Here is a 17,506-nt window from a genome sequence, read left to right as displayed (position 1 = left end):
GTCTTTGTTAGAGGACAGATCTCTTATTTTCACAACATAAATGTTGGATGTCAGTGTTTTCTTTAGTTTATTACGTCCATAAGCAGAACCAAAAAAATACACACAATCAATGTAAAAAAAAAACCAAACAAACAAAAAAACCATTTAATAAATGTTATTTTTAACGTTTGACAAAATATATATGCTTATCTATCCATCCATCCATTATCTATACACCGCTTCATCCTCACTAGGGTCGTGGGGGGCTGGAGTCTATCCCAGCTGACTTGGGGCGAAGGCAGGAGACACCCTGGACAGGTCACCAGTCTATCACAGGGCCACTGCTTATCTATAAATTTATAATTAATTAAGGAAAATAAGGATAAGGGCTGCAAGGTGGCGCAGTTGGTAGCATTGTAAGAAGGTCGCAGTAAGAAGGTCGCCGGTTCACGTCCCGGTGGGGACACCGGGATCTTTCTGTGTGGAGTTTGCATGTCCACCCCGGTTCCCCGGCTTCCTCCCACACAGTCCAAACACATGTTGAGGTTAATTGGTGATTCTAAATTGTCCGGAGGTGTGAATGTGAGTGTGCTTGGTTGTCTGTCTCTAAGTGTTGCTCTGCGATTCGCCCTGAGTCAGCTGTGATAGGCCCCAGCTTCCCGGCGACCCTAGTGAGGTGTATAGATAGCGGTGTATAGATAATGGATGGAAAATAAGGATAAGCACAGTTTTTCCCCCCACCACAACCATTTGATTAGTTGAACAGTAACTTCACAACCAGTCAACCAACATTTTCTTTGATTGACTGCAGCACAAGTCTGAACAACATTTAACAACCAACCATTCAGGAGCTGCTGAGATATTTCAGTTTGGATGAATGTGACAGACTGATCAACCGACCGGCAGTGCAAACCCTGGAGCTGCACTGCTGCTAAATGCGGTGCTCAGTAACCTCAGTCACTGCAAGGAAACGTGTATTGTAAATATTTCGAATCTACAAAAGCTGATCTCGTACAAGTTTTGTCTCACTAAATTTGAACATCAACGTATTAATTATTACATTTTAGTGACATGTGGCATCTTTACTTGTAACACTGACATGAAGTAAGTAGCAGGACTAATGCTAACCTGTACGACAGATCTGAGTCTGATCTACTCATCGCTGTGCTGCTGCAATGCCCCCAAAATTCCCCTCTGGAATCATTAAATTTTCATTTAGTCTCTGTCCCTCAGTGAACTATGATTCTTTCACTCATATCTGTTCATAAATGAATATCATTACAATTATTAGTCTTCCTTAACCTTTACATTTTCCCTCTTTCCTTCATTTTAACATCCATCCATTCCACTATCTATCATCTTCGCCGCCTCTCTCTGGGGACCAAATACAAGCCGCCAACTTACAGCCTGCAGATAAATGAATAACTGTTGTCCCCCCCTCCCCTTTATATTTTCTTTTATTTATTTATTTTTTTACCACAGCAGTTTGTCCGCAGGCATAATTAAGGACTGTTTACAATGTCGGTACACACAAAACCTTAAGAATGGCGTCGAGGCCGGTGACGTCAGCGTTGGTGTGTGTAGGTGGGGTGTGCCTCCCTCAGGAGCAGCAGTCATAACTCATTACATTAGAACCAGAATAACATTTTCCAGGGGTCAGTCAACCTTACACTGTGCGCACACAAACACATCGGCTACTCAGAGATAAGTGCATGGGCACACAAACACACATACACACACACTAAGTCGTCTTTCCACACACATGCTTGAATTGACAGGCGGGAACAAAGTCAATGGTTAAGAATGCTTTAGATTAAAAAAAAAAAAAGTAATGGTTTGCAATGTCTTTATGTATCTTTACCTCCTTTCTTGTTATTTTGTTGATGTATGTTTTTGCTTTTTTGCACATGAAGCAACAGTTTCATGGTGCACTTACAACCAAACCAGTTGTTTTAAAATGACTGGAGCCACAAATGACATTATGAGATAAAACATTAGTTATACTGAAGATAAACACTTGTTATAATAAACTGAAGCTAAAATAAACAAACAATATTTTTACTTAAAGCTTCTAACCTTTGGATAAGCTTATATTCTAATTGATAATTTAGCCAGTGATCTTAAGATAAGCTTATACGTCATACTTGTGGTTGCACTATTTTTCTGAAATGATGAACTTGCGTTGCTGAACGCAACAGTGAGCAGCAGCAGCTTTTGTGTGCACCTCACTGTGCACTTGTGTGGACATATCTGAACAATTACTCTTTTGCTGTAGAATGAAATGAAGTTGAAGACATCATGTTCCAACACTACAGCACTACAACACTGCAACGTAGTGGCAGCTTGTGTGTGTGTGTGTGTGTGTGTGTGGCACATCGCTGGCTATGAAATATGGATGCTTGATATGGTGGATGCAGGGGAGTGGAAATGTCTCTGATCACTCACTTTCCACACATGTGCTCAGCGACACACTAAAACACACACTACAAGCCTGCGTTCTGTATGCGTAAACCCAGTTCATACTGTACGTTGGAGAGAAATAAACTCTTTAATTCTATAAAGCCGATTTGATATCTGCAGCGGCTCCAGACGATAACTGATCATTCACAGAATGTATTGGAGGCTTGCGGTGCAGCTTTTAAGACGTTGTGTGTGTTGTTTTAACTGGCCAGTGTGGACTCTTGTTTTCATTTTTTAGTCTGCCATGCGTCCAGCAGCTTTGAGTAGAGAGACCAGAATCTTTATTCACAGCAGCTAAGCACAGATTAGATAGATTGTACGTTGCTGCGGGCTTTAACTAGTAAGGCTGCTTTTTATTTTCACTAAAATACTTTTTTGACCTGAGATACAGAATAATGAAGAGTTTTACAAATGTTAAGACCTTTCAACAGAATGTGTCCGATGTGTCCACAGAATGCACCGGCTTCATTGCAAACTACTCGAAAATCAACTTTATCTACAGATTTTTTTTTTCTTCCCCTTTTCAAAATGGAAATATCTTGTAGCGTTTAAAAAATAAGGACTCATGCAGTGTTCACATGCACGCCCTCCCACACACACACACACATGGAGTTAACCCAGGCGGTGCTGGCAGGGCGCACTGGGAGCTCTGGGGGTGGACGGAGGCGAGCGTTCATGCTCCACTGAAGATTCACTGTTGTAGCATTACAACCCAGTAATCATCACTAATATATAACATGGCCTCTGTGTGTGTGTGTGTGTGTGTGTGTGTGTGTGTGTGTGTGTGTGTGTGGGGCTGCGTGTGGGTGTGTGTAGATCAGTGAACATATTTGCGATTAACTTGAATGTCTTTATCTTTAAATTCAGTAGGAGGATCTATGAGAAAAGTAATGCTGGAATAAATACGTGTGTTTTAATCCCAGCTTGCACGATACGTTGAAATTAATGGATGTGTGCTTTAAGGTTTTTGCAAATCTTGTGAAAGGATGAACCTTTTAAATAGCAGCGAAAGATAAAAACGGAATGGATTTTCTTTCTTTTTCACTCACCTTTTATTTAGAACCCCCCCTCCCGCAATTCTGAAATCTTTTACATTAAAAACTGTATTATTTAAAAGGTGCAGTGTGTAATTTCTGCTCTCAATAAAAACAATAACAAAAATTGATGACATTGCGAAGCAGCTAAGGCTCATGGGAGTTGTTGTCCTCGCTGTCCCTGTTAATCTAAAAATCTATCTGACGCACATTAGGCAGAAACCATGTCCACAGGTGAGGTAATGTATTAAAGCTTTACATTTAGCCATGAATATTTACATTATGTCACTTCATTCTAATGAAACAGCAGCAAGAAAAGTTAGCTTACGTGTTGTTAAATAGCACCTTATTCATTTATAGTGAAATCTGTTATGGGGCAGCTCAGTGCTGTTATTCGTGGCCTTAAGAATTCTACTAAAATAACAGTGATCCATCAAGAACGATAAACAACAGCGTATATTGCACCTTTACCGGCTACATCCAGTAAAGGGGGTTTGACACCACTGATGAGTGACAAAAATGAAATATGTTGAACACTGTTTGAAACATTTAGGATGATTTAAGTACACAGGTTGACATATTTCACATTTGTCTAGTCTCAGGATGCAAAATTATACAATTATCTTAACCACTGTTTGCCCACATTGTCCCATATTGTCAATCAATAATAGATTAAAAGTTAAAGCGATTTAAGTCTTAAATTGCTTTAAAAAAAAAATTCCCAGGTCTCGGATAAATAAAGTACTTCTATTCTATTCTCAGTCTGACACTGATCAAGCCATTTTTGACCATGTACATGTGACATCTGCTGATTATAGGTAAGCTGTCCTGGTAAACGTTGGCTCATCTGCAATACAGTAGCACTGGCCAGAAGCCATTAAACGACACAGAAGTCTTTGTCATGGTGACTCGCAGTTAGCTAAACCCCCACAATCCTCTCTGATTGCAAACACAGAAGAACTCGTAGACCTACGAACGGCTTCGTTGGGTTGCTAGAGTCTTGAACACAACAGATGAGGTGCAGAATACTGTATCACACCTGATCTACAGCACATTTTCTGACGTGCATGTCTATTTTCTGCCCCCTTTTCGGTTAATATATCCCTAGTCTTGTCGATTTCAAGACATTTTAATATGGAAATGTTACATACCATACCTTTAAGTGGATGTTTTTTAAAAAGTTTTTCTGTTGTGATATAAAGAATGAGAGTCTTACTGTTGAACTCCAGCTCTCAGTTGGGCTTTGTTAGGTCCTGAATGTCGACGAAATCACTAGAGAGACGACCTGCTCTCTGCAAAAAGGACTGAATGTGTATCTAAACATTCCATACATCAATGTGTGTGCCAGAGTGTGGAGTTGATTGTGGTCGGTGAAGCGTACAGTTAGGAGATGAGACAGAGAGACAGAGGTTTGATAGAGAGGTCCCACTCCATTTATAGCAGTAATCAGCTCACACAAACACACACACAGAGTTTCCATCAGTTCAGAGGACGTCGACTTACTATACTGCACCTTTAACAAGCACTTGCTTAACCCTCAACCCAATCTGTCATTGTAAAATGTAACGTTTTGCATAGCATATCCCCACAAAATGAGTAAAAGTGCACACACACACCAGTCCGATCCAGTTGGGAAGTGTCAGGGCATCATTTGCTATTGGCCGGTCTATTCTTAAGAGGAGTTTCCACAGCCAGCTGAGCACAGTGCACAGGCTTAAGCTATTAGAGCAATGCAGTGTGTGTGTGCGTTAGAGGGGGAATGTGTGCGCTTGTGTGTGTGTGTGTGTGTGTGATGGAGCGATAGAGGGGATGTACAATGAAAAAAAGGCGAAACAATGGCTTAACAATGAACACTGCAGAGACGGAGAGAAGGACGGCAGAGGAGAGACGGAGAGTGAGACGGAGGGTGAGATGGAAGCGGGACAGATAGCGAGAGTGAACAATGTTGTTTCACTCCAAATAAATGTTCCCTCACAATGGCCTTTAATTATGCAGATAATTTTGATGTCTCCTTCTCTTCCTCCTTTTCTATTCTCGCTCCTGCTTCCTTTCCTCAAACTCTTAATACCCTCACAGTTCTCTCTTCAGTGTGAAAGAGACAAAGACAAAGTCATAAAAAAAAGAGAGAAAGCCCAGTTTTGTGTGGAGGGAGTAAGGTTGAGCTTCAGAGTCTGACAAGGACTCGCGGCGTGCAGAATGTGCGGATGTACACTCACCCCTTTACAGATAGCGACAGCCTCCTTGGACATGGACTTGGGATAGGAGACGTGATGCTCCATGATGGACTGAAATAACTCATCCTCGTCCTCGCCATCAAATGGAGGCTGGACAGCAGAGGAGAGACGAGTTAGAAGAAGCGGAGGGCAGAACGGGACAAATGGAGGCTATTTAAACTGAATCATCAAAAGCTGTTTGTCTGAACTCATGAGAATCAAAACAGTGCCGGCCTTGGACACTTACAAATTCACAGTATCCACTCCAAATGAGATATCCAGGATTTGAAAATCTCACATCTATTCTTAACAATTATTAATGCCATGAGAGAAAAACTCATTATGGGATATAATTTAATAGCTAACCTTTCATTAGACGATGTCAAATTTTAAAGGCTACCATCAGCAGTGTTTGTTTTAATTCACGTTGGGTCATGAATACAAATGCTGCTGAGACAGGAGCTTGACTCACATATTCATGCTGTTTCAAAGATGCTTTTATTTCATCTTAAAAAAAACAAACAAACAAACAAACAAAAAAAACGGCTTCAACAAAACCCACACATTATCACACATTTTTAAAGGCATCCACACACTGACCAACCTGTCCAGCCAACATCTCATAGAGCAATACACCAAAGGCCCACCAGTCCACAGACTTTCCATAAGGTTGGTAGGCTATAATCTGAAAAATGAGATAATTTGTTTAAATGACATGCAATAATCATTTCAAAGCAAGACAACATACAGTAGAAGGAGAATACTTAGCAAAACATAACCTAAAATGTCTCAACAAAAAAACAAGTGGCACAAAAAGTCACCTTTCAATCAACTTCAAGAAACAAAAATATCATTTCAGTCCTGTGTTACTACTCAGGATTCAAGGTTTTCCAGCAAAACATTTCAAGTTCATGTGATGATCAATGTTTTTAATTTTACCTGTCAGTGGTTTTATTGTTGTGGTGGATTAATTTACACTAAAATGTAATATATCGTGTCACATCTTTGACAGGGTTTGATTTGCCTTAAGGACTTGACATCACACACTGGGGTTAATCAGAATGAAGCTAAGTTTGTATCAGTCTCACTTGACTAAACTCAAGACAGTTTTAGATATGCCACAACAACATAAACACTCTCAATATCATACCTTTATTTGGAATTGGAAATAAAATATACCATCTCGATAAAGCATATTCTAACTGGACTAAAACGTGAATTGACATTTAAATAAAATAAAATTCAATTCAATTACAATAACTTTATTTATCCCCTGGGGGCAATTCAAAAGCTCACCGAGTATTTAATACAAACACATAAAAAAACAAACAAAGCCATAAACCACATCATAAATATCACATTATATTACATGGAACGAACTTTGGAGAGTCAGGGGACATGAGTTCCAATCTGTTAAGCATGTGGTCTGAATGCATCGACTTCTCCTTATAGACAGCAGCTACCAACAGCAGTGGTGTTAAAGAAGTTGTGTTAAATCGTCATCGTAGTGTAAGAGACGGAGTAGCAGTAAACATAGCAAATAACTGTTTCATTAACCGTACTATCGTTTACACCACGTTTTCACTTAAAGGAAGAGTTTACTGCATGAAAAATGCTTTTCTTGCTGAGCATTAGATGAGAAGAAAACATTTGATTCTAGTGAAGAAACAATCTGGCAAAGGACCCCCTTGTAAAGCTGAAGATGTTTGTTTTCATGTGAAGTAATTTTTACAGATAAAAGAAATTAGATAAACAAGTGATTATAGAACTTAAAGGCTGCTTTTCTTATTGGTGAATAGAACTAAGCTGACTATGTAACTTAATCTGTTCTAATGTTCCCGGCTAGTTAGTGTGCCAAATTTAGCCTGTCCAATTAAATACTACGTCAAATACAGAAAGCCAAAAATACCAGGATGTCCCACTACATCCAGTCACATTTTGCAGTATGCAGACCCAGAATCCTGTGCAGCAGAAGACACGTCACATGCACCACGCCGTCTCACACGAGTCAGTCAAAGCTTTAGGTGCAATATTATAATAAAGCACTACACCCCAATGATATTAACTCATGTAAAGATCAGCTACATTGGCTGCTGGCTCCAGATAAACACTTACAAATATTAGTAGCATCAATCCTCTCATCTAATTCTCTGTAAGAAAGTGAAAAACTGTATTTACCTTTAAGAGACCGGGATTGTTTGCGTACCGCTGACTAACCAATGATTGACACTTTACCTCAGGAGCGATGTAGTCTGGTGTTCCACAGAAGGTCTTGGTGGTGATGCCGTCGTTCATATTTTCTTTACACATGCCAAAGTCTGCTATCTTAATGTGGCCCTCGCAGTCCAGCATGACATTGTCCAGCTTCAGGTCTCTACAGGACGAGAAAACAAGGTTACAGGTGGAACGACGTTTATTGTACGTGCCTCTGTAGTTTTCGGTTAGGGGCAGTTTCATGGATGTTGACATAACATATGCAGCTCTGATTGGCATTTGGGATTCTTGGCTGATATTATGAACAGCAGACGGCAGTTAATTGTAGGTCATGTCTAAAGGTCAAAGCCTACTTCTTGTCTGAAATGTCGTCAAGATCAATCTCATTGTTTTATATAAACACACATCATGTCCAGCTTCCTACTGATGACAACGTGGATCCTGTGGTCCAGAGATCTTTGTCAGCTAAAGGAGTTTCCTCGTGAACAAACCTGGCTGTGTTCACATTCAATGCTTCTCAGAAAAAACATTGTGTATATCATAGAGATATAAAACATGTTTTAGGTGCATTTTTTTTACCTCAAAATACTTGCCAAGCCAATATTTAAAAAAAATAAATAAATAAAAAATCATATTTGCTTGCAAGCAGAGTCATGGCTTCACTCAAAACTCCCGTTTTAAAGAACAAAACTACACAACCTGCTGATTTTTCTTTGCTTTTTGTAGAAAGTAGTAAAATGATGCTGAAATAAACCAAAACATTTGGGATGGATTGCATTCCAGCACTTTAAAAGCAACACATTCATGAGACAAACTAGCTAATTTTGAAACTTGTATCATCCAAGGTACAAAAGTGTGCTGAGGATATTGTAATAATTAATTTTTAACGGGATTATAAAGCTACAGCTAAGCATCATATACTCCTATTGCACATAATACGATATCAAATTAACAGTAGACTGTTTGACTGTTGACATATATTTTAAATAAAATTATACAATAAACCCCGCCACCCCCCCCAAAAAAAACACTTTACGAAATAATCACACCTGATTAATTGTATTGTAGCATTACATGACATTATTTATACGTAATTTCATTGTTTCTACACATGTAATTATCCTTCAGTAGACATTCAAAAAGCCCAACAATGATGTTGTAAAATCAAGGTCAGAAAGTGTATTTTAATTGAAATTGAAAATGACGGTATTTTTAAGAGATATTTGGTTTTCTGGTGCCCCATCTGGAGGAATATTTCTTGAAACCTTTTTTTTTTTAAGTGTGCCATCTTGACGGATGTCTCAAAACACTAGGCTCGCCTGAGGATACAGCAAAGACACACCTGTGCATTCTCCCTGTATTATTCCGCACCCATAGCGCACAAAAGGCAACGACACGCAGCTAGAATATCCAAACCAGTGGTGGGAGCAGGGAGCAGGACTGACAAATGTGTGTATATAATATACATCACTCAGTCACAACATGTCACTTTTTATTTGTACGGCACTCTTTTTGTCTGTCACGCCTTCTTTGTACTTCACACCACATGCGTGTTAAACAAAATAAATAAAAATGTAGGTGTTGCTTCAGAACGACGGCTCAGAAGCGAAGATGTCTCATTTTGTTAGATGTCTCGACTCCTCGCATCTCTTCGTTGCCTCCTTTACTTGTATCTCAGGTGAGAAGGAATGAGGCGCGATGAGAGGAGGTGACGGAAAGTATCGAGGATGAGAGAATAGAAAAAAATAATAGAAATATATTTGAGAACTTTGAGGATTTTTACATGGGACAGTGGATATAATAAATGTGCTGCTTTTTGTAATCCAGATTGAGGTGCAACATACATAATAGTGAATTTCTATGTCCGACTTTAGCTGTACTTGGTTTGCTGATCATGTTGTGCATTCTGAGGTGTGACTGTTACCTGTAGATGATGCCCTTTTGATGTAGGAAAAACAGACCAATGGCGATCTCGGCAGAGTAGAATCTACGCGCACAAAAGAGAAACAACAACAGCAATTAGAAAGAGGCCAAGAGAAAGGACAGCGGGAAAACAGAGGGATAATTTGTGTGTATGTGTGTGTCGGCATAAAGGTCAGCGCTGTCTCTTCAAGGCCAGAGAGCAGCTGATAAGATCAACAGCAGAAGTCTGGACAGACTGGCCACGCAGTCGGCCATGTTTGCACAGGGCGTGCGCGATCAGTGTCTGTTTGTAAAGTGCATGTAAAAGATGTCAAGAGGCATTCTGAAGTGTAGAATATGCAGAGCCTGTTTAGAGCTTTGTAGGTGTTTTATCTGTGATCAGAATGACCACCAGCGGGAGATCGCCGCGGTAAGAAAAACCAACAGCGTCTGCGGAGCATAAATACAGAGGAGCACAAAATACAAAAAAAGACATGACACTGAGCCAAAGTTCAAGGGAACATCATCATCCGTGAAGCAGAATAATCCTGACTATTGTCTAATAAATAAATTAAAGAGGGAAGAAGAAGTTGATGGCCTTAGATAAAAGAGTTCCTCATCAAGTTCGACTTGCCCTTCAGCAGTCTAAACCCTCTGCCAGAGGGAAGAAACTCTAATTCCCTATAAAGCAGATGAAGGTCTGACTCTTCCACGGCTCTCGCATTCCCCGACAGCCCGCTTGTCAAATATGTCAGCCCGCTGGTTTCGGCTTGACACCAGTGATCTCGGCAGCCACCTTAATTATATTCTGCAGTTTTGGAGGTATTGTACCACACACTGAAAACTCTCAGGAGCTGCTGGATTACTTTCATTTCTTTGAAGCTCTTCGGAGCAGCAAGGTGCATCGGGGCAAACAACATATTTCACCCCCAGGCTCTGCTCGGATTGCTCATCCATCACCTGAGCCAGTCAAATTGCTGATGGCTTATTCACTGTGATTAAAAAAAAAAAAAGTATTACTAAACTGTGAAACACCTATTTGCACGGTGCTGAGATTTTCTATAGACGACGGCATGAGAAAGGTGTGTGTGTGTTTGTACTCACACAGCGTGAGGCTCTTTGAACTTGCCGACCTGCTGTATCTGATACATGAGATCTCCGCCGTTTATGTACTCCATGACAAAATACAAGCGGTCCTACAGAGAGACAGAAGGGCAGACGGAGAACGAAAGGTCAAAAACTACACGTTCATAAAAGCAAATGAGAGAGAAATCAGACGAAAGTGTGAAATATGGTGGAGGGAAAGAAAAGAAGCTCAAATGAGAGGCAGTAAAAAAATGACAGGAAGTGAAAATTGAAGGGTAAATGAAAGAAAGATGGAGGAAGAGGACAGAGAGGAAGAGATGACTGGCTTGTTGTCGGTGTTTCCAGCCAGTCTTCAGCAGAGGGAACACAGTGACATCAATTTAACAACCTATTGTCCTCCATTATCTACAGAAATTGCCAATAAGGTACAGTATGAGAGGAAAAAGTTGAGGGATTTGGTGTGTGGCCACGTGTGTGTGTGTTTTGGAGAACATATTGTGGAGTTTTGTGTGTCAGGACCTGCACTGCCTGATAAGTCTTACGAGCAGTTGTTTGTGTGCAGTATGTGCACATATTGCACACTACACACCACATATAGTATGTATATGCGTATGGATGACGGCCATAATTGCCTGTGAGTAAGAACTGCATGCTAAACTCCACGTACAAAAGCCTTCCTCTGGTCAGAGAATTAATGCTGAGCAGGATTAACACACTCACTTCTAGTTTGTGTGTGTGTGGTCAGCTTTATTTGCCTCGTCTTTAACCACAACCTCAAATTGATTCATCACTAATCAAGGAAAAAAAACGACGGATGAGTGTGTTTAAGTAGCATGTGAATCTAAATGAAATACCCTCGGTGTTGGAGAATGAGACTGGCGAGCTATATTTACTCCTCTGTTGACTCATTTTCAGCGTAATATGGATTATACGTCAAAAGACGAGCGCGAATCAAGTGCGAATCCGGCCTGCGTATTCCAGCTGTGAGCTGGTGACAGCAGGAAAGGTGCTGCTGCTGTTAAGACCACAGCGTTCACCAGCAGTGTTTCTGTGCCCTTCAGCGGGATGGCACACTGTAGCTCAACTCTGATAGCATGTATCATGACAGTGGACTACGTAGGGCGTTGGTTCAGTTTGGAAAATGGACCGTTTTTAAATTGGTGTGTGGGGCATATGTAACCAAACCAACATACATTTAGTAACTAAACCGACATCTACAGAATCTGAACCAATGGTAAATAAAACTGTTCAATAAAGCCTTTGAAATTCGTATTTCCATGCCTTACTATTAATTTTTACTTACTCATGTTGGACTTACATACAATGACTACTGTTGCTAGGTTGAAGTGAATGCTAAGGAGACAAGTTTATTGTAATTCATGACTGTAATTAAAGCTAGAGTACGCAATGTGTTTCGGGACCATTTCTGTCATATCTGCAGAAAGTCTCTTTACATCCTAAAAGTAACCAGGCTGTGATGCTAGAAATAAAACAATCTGTTATCTGACAGTCCATGCAATCATTGCATTTGACCCACATGAGATGACTGGATGGCCAAACTGCCTGTTTAACAACACTGCTGCACACATCAGAATCTTCTACAAGTCTAGGCGGAACATTAGTGGAGCTAGTGGAAAGATAGCATAACAACGGCAGCCACATTTTACAGTTCCACCTAAGCCTGCAACATCTTGCGCTGCTGCCTTTCCTGCCAAATTATTGCATCCATTTTGTGTCTTTCACTGCTCTTTATTAGCTCTGATTGCATGTGTTTGTGTCTTCCCTCTCCTGCGGTTTGTGTTTTGACCTGCAGGTGCCTCTGAGTGCAGAGCTACACGTTTAAGAACTGCAGCTACTGGCCTTGTGTTCGCTATCTGTCTGCATTGAGCCAATAGCCAGCAAGTGTCATTTGATGGTATTTATCTGTTAGTCTATGCTGGTTTTGAACAGGGCATTTTGCAAATGTTGTAATGTAGCCTATATGTGTGTTTTTTGAGATGAGATGTTTTTAATGTGCCACGCTCCACTCCACTAACACATTACTCCAGCGTTGAGGTGCATTCACGTGTTAAGAAGGAGTATCTTTAGAGGAAGACCTGAAGACAGAGGATGGCCATTTTCCTGTTGTATATTTTCAAAGTCTTGCTTACCGCAGCTTTAATTCAGATAACTTTAGAGGATTTTCTGCTGATCAGTGTCAAAAAAAGTGAAATACTAGTGTGTTGAATTAGTAGTAACGTGGGACAGCTAGCAAATAGAACGGATGTTATTTGTAGGATATAGAAACAAGTGTTTTGTAAAATATTGTTTCACTGCTGTGAGGATACGTGTGCCCACCCACCATAGACTGGAAGGTGGAGTGCAGCTGCGTTAAAAACGGAGGCTTCCCAGCCAAAGCTAACACTCTCTTCTCCACCATGGTGCACTCCACGTCGTCATCCTGGATCACGACGTCCTTCTTCAGGATCTTTATGGCGAACAGCTCCTCCGTCCCTTTGCGCTCTGCCAGCATCACCTGGAGAGGGCAGAAGAACAAGGAAGGGCAACGACGTGAAATGAAAGGAAGATAAATTCATCAATATTCAAAATCTTTATGACACACAGCTCCTGCCATGGTTTCAATACAAATAGAGAGAAGAAGGGTGCAGTGCAGAAAGGAAAGAAACAGGGAGAGAGCGATGGGGGAGGCAGGGGAAAGTGGGGGAGATGAGGGAGGTGCTGTAGAGGACGGCAGTGATAAAGGAAAGCTTCTCTGACTGTTTTGGGTTACACAGTCAAAGTAGGACTAAAGAGAGGAAGGACAAAAGAGAAAACTGATTTATCACTTTTCAGCATGTCAATGGATGAGAGGAAACTAGAGGGAAATGAACCCAGTAAGGAAGGAAAGACAGATGTAACGCATAATAAAAGCCTGATAGATAATGTGTTTCATGTCACTCTAATACATTCTTGTAGCAGTTTGTAGTCAGACTGTTCGATCTGAGGCGTTTCAGATTGTGAGATAAAAGTCTGGTTGTATCCATGCACCACCACCCTTATTTTTAAATTCCAGCAGGATAAAAAGCAAGTTTTGGCCACAGCACTAAAACAGCATTTTTCTTTTCTTTACAAAAATAAAGTCCACTGTAGCAAACTGTAATATTCTGGTAGCTGAAGCACAAAAATACAGCAAAATAACTGAAACTAAAATCTTATAGAAATGAGTTTGTGTGCGCATTTATGCTGTAAATTGTATGTAAACTGTGCCTATGGATATTACACACTGATTAAAACACATTTATTCAACATTTTTGTTGCAAAAACGACTAAAAATATCAGAATTTCTTTTTCTGTTAATTGTCACTAGTTGTATCTAATATTAGAAATACACTGACAGAACTGAGCTTGACTTTAACAGTTCGATCTGTTACATAAAAAGGAACTGTGTGATAATTTGCACATGTATCCTAATCTTAATCTAAAAAAAAAAAAAAAAAGTATGGTTAATTACAGTTATAGGTTTTTAACTTTATTCTACATTGGACATGCACATTCTAATAAACACAGTGTATTATTGTAATTTTATTCACATTTTCAAAAAACATATTTACACTGTATTAGGTGTCATTTCTTGCTTTATTTTTTGAGGTCAGTTTGTTCATGCTGGTTGTAGCAGAAGCCACAGCAAGAACCGGCCATTCATTTACGTAAGATTTTGCATATCTTTGCAAAGCAAAAGTATACGAATTATTGAATGCATGTAATTCCCAGGTCAGGGTGAACAACATACCATCTACAGTGATGACTGAACGCTGCATCCAAAGCCAAAGAGCAGAACATGAACTAACTGTAAGTTAATGACTCTACGGATTATATTGGATTTGTGAAATACTTGTAGATATTTGAAAGTATGAAAAAGTATGTGAGAGAATGAATGTCTTCCAGGACGATGTCACGCACGTAGTGAATATTTAAGATCTTTTTTTTTTTTTTGCAAGACTCTTTCTGAATGAGTGAGTTACAAACATTAAAAATGCAGCTGAGACAGTTTTCTTGAACCAACCAGCTAAATGGCTGGACAGCTGATCAAATCTTTCTGCCACAACAGTGAGTACAACCTGCAAAATCAAAGGCTGAATGATTCTGTAGTCTGTTTAAAACTAAAATGATTCAGAGCATGTGTTCTAAATCTGCCACCTGTTCATACAGTTAATTTCATAAGATCTGTGCTGTGAGAGAAACTTAACCCCATTGCAACAATCTCCATCTTAGTGCAAGTGAAATTTTGCCAGTTTGGTGAGAATTTTCCAACCTTGTTGCCAAACATATTGAAAGCTTCTCTAAAATGTGTGTGCTGTTTGGCTTTTCTTTGCCCCCTCCATGAATGTTAGGAAGGACATAAAGGAGAAAAAAAAACGAGTAGAAAGAGAAAAAGAAAAGAAAAAAGTAGGGATTATTTCCCACCTTATTTTCAGATACTCCAGGACGTACAGTTATGGGGTGGATGGAAATAAAGGAAGGTGGACGGGTGAAGAGAAGTTGATGGAGTATGAGAAGGGCAGAAGGTGAGAAAGGACCGAGGGAATGACTGAGAGAGATGTTTGTAGGAGGTCAGATTTTTGTTTTTTTTCCAAGTCTCGAGGCATATCTGCTGTGACATGCATGCACACTCGCATGAATAAAAAAACACACCCTGGATTGTGGTTTGAGATGGTGGTTTGTTGATTGAGATTTTATACTCCTACAGAGGTGGATCAGAGAATGCCAAGAATCTACATCCACACTTCTGCATTGCTGTGTTTGTGGTTGTGTGTGTTTGCTGCAGTGTACATTTTTCCAAGGCCGGATTCACGCTGCGACAGCCTCTCCCAAAAAAAATGAGTAAATGTTTTTGTATCATCTTCCTCTCTCGTCTTGCTCACTGCATCCTTTGTCGATTTTTATCTCTTTCTGCTTTCCCCTCTTCCTTTCTTTTGCTCCTGTCCTCATATCCTCTTTCCTGAAGAATCCGGTAGCAGCTGCAAATAGCAGGCCAAATGTGGGTCAAGTCTCAGCTCGCAGGTCATCTCATAAAAGTTGAAGGAGGCTCGTGACCAGAACTAAAGTTCACTGAAGTTCAGCTCTCTGGGCAACAAAATCTGGACTAATATGAGAAACAGTCGGAGGTGTCTGTTGTGTGTATTAACAGGCTGAGAAAGTGGAGCTTTATGTTTGAGGCATTCACATATTTGCTTTGGTGCTGAGGTGCAGATGAGATTTTGTTTTTGTGCTTGAACTCTCCCTTAAATGTCTATTTTGTAACTCAAGGAATACTGATTTCAAGAAACTGCATAATGCAAAAAGGTAAGACTTAACCCAACAGTTACAAAATGCATGCATTAGTAGCTAGCTTTCATGTTAGGCAGTATATAAAATAGGAAATTCAGATGCATCAGAACATCGTAGCCCAGGGGTTTGAACATCTATGCCAGTTAGGAGCAAAAACTTCTGAAAGTTTCCTTCAGGACAGAGAACAAGAAACCCACACAATTTTCAGAAACTTGTTATTTATGTGAACTATAAGCACAGATAAGTTTTTCTCTTTGACGTATACAACTACACTGTTGAAACATTTTTATTTTATTTTTTTTTTACCATTTTATCTTAAAACAAGGCAGTGAACAGGCAAGGAGACTGTGGAAGAAAGATGACTTTCTATTACATGGCTAGCATAGTGTGTTTGTAGTTCCCCACAAGGCTAATTGAGTTTTGGGACCTTAACAAAGTATCTGTCATTCAACTGTATTTTATATTTAAACCTTTTATTACATATCTGGTGTTAATTTGCATAAAACACAGGGTGAACCCGGTTACTTGAAAATTTTGCAGCTGCTCAGCTGCTTAAGAAAAGCTTAGTTTGATTGATTCATTGATGTGTTTAATAAAGCATTCTTCTGGGGCTGTGAGATAGTCTAGATCTTAGAAGGAACACGGGCTTAATCTCCACAGTCAGCTGACAGGCTGTTGTGTCTGCAAACAGAAACGAGTGCCACAAATATGTGAGAAATAAGCAGAACTGTTGCCAAGTCACTTATTCCAAGTGGCTGTAGATGAGTGTCAGCTTAACTATGTAAATGGAAAACGTATCTCACTGGTCGTTCTCTCCAGATTCATCAAGAATTAAGCAACACCAGTGACCTTATATTAATTTTTTCCCCCTGTGAGACGAGAAACTTAGCAACTTTGCTGTTTATGTCTTATAAATATTCAGGTATGATAATGCAGAGAGGTTATCAGGTTCAGTGTTCAACAGGGAGCTCAGCACAGATGGACAAAGAGACAAAGTTCAATGTGTGTGTGTGTGTGTGTGTGTGTGTGTGTGTGTGTATGAGGGTGTTAATGTGTGTTTTTCCAATAAGGGCACCACAGTTGAAGAAGCTTCAGCATTAAAGTCTATTGAAGTTGGATCCGTACTGGTGGCATCCTTTGTTGAACTCCGGCTTAAATGTGAGTCTGTGTGTGTGTTTGTGTGCTTGGACTCAGCGCATATGGTAGCAGTGTGACTCTATGTAAATACAAACTCTATAAAGTTGAAACAGAGACAAAGGACACCATCTGGCCCCCAAGTTCATTTTGTACAACCACAAGGACGAGGACAAA

At 40.0% G+C, this 17,506-nt stretch overlaps 1 protein-coding gene across 1 annotated transcript in view; it reads right to left on the bottom strand.

The window, feature by feature from the left end:
• LOC103364666 (protein kinase C beta type) overlaps positions 1-17,506 on the bottom strand; it is a 116,330-nt gene that overhangs the window by 7,687 nt on the left and 91,137 nt on the right. The window contains exons 11-16 of the mRNA XM_008291859.1: positions 13,230-13,403; positions 10,907-10,998; positions 9,825-9,887; positions 7,922-8,060; positions 6,291-6,371; positions 5,690-5,797 (exon numbers count right to left, since the gene is read on the bottom strand). Of these exons, the coding sequence (XP_008290081.1) occupies positions 5,690-5,797; positions 6,291-6,371; positions 7,922-8,060; positions 9,825-9,887; positions 10,907-10,998; positions 13,230-13,403 (657 nt within the window). The remainder of the gene's footprint in view (positions 1-5,689; positions 5,798-6,290; positions 6,372-7,921; positions 8,061-9,824; positions 9,888-10,906; positions 10,999-13,229; positions 13,404-17,506) is intronic.

This window comes from Stegastes partitus, unplaced genomic scaffold (assembly GCF_000690725.1).
Source record: "Stegastes partitus isolate 25-593 unplaced genomic scaffold, Stegastes_partitus-1.0.2 Scaffold765, whole genome shotgun sequence".
Taxonomy (NCBI): Eukaryota; Metazoa; Chordata; class Actinopteri; family Pomacentridae; genus Stegastes; species Stegastes partitus.
This window is presented reverse-complemented; position numbering and strand designations above follow the sequence as displayed.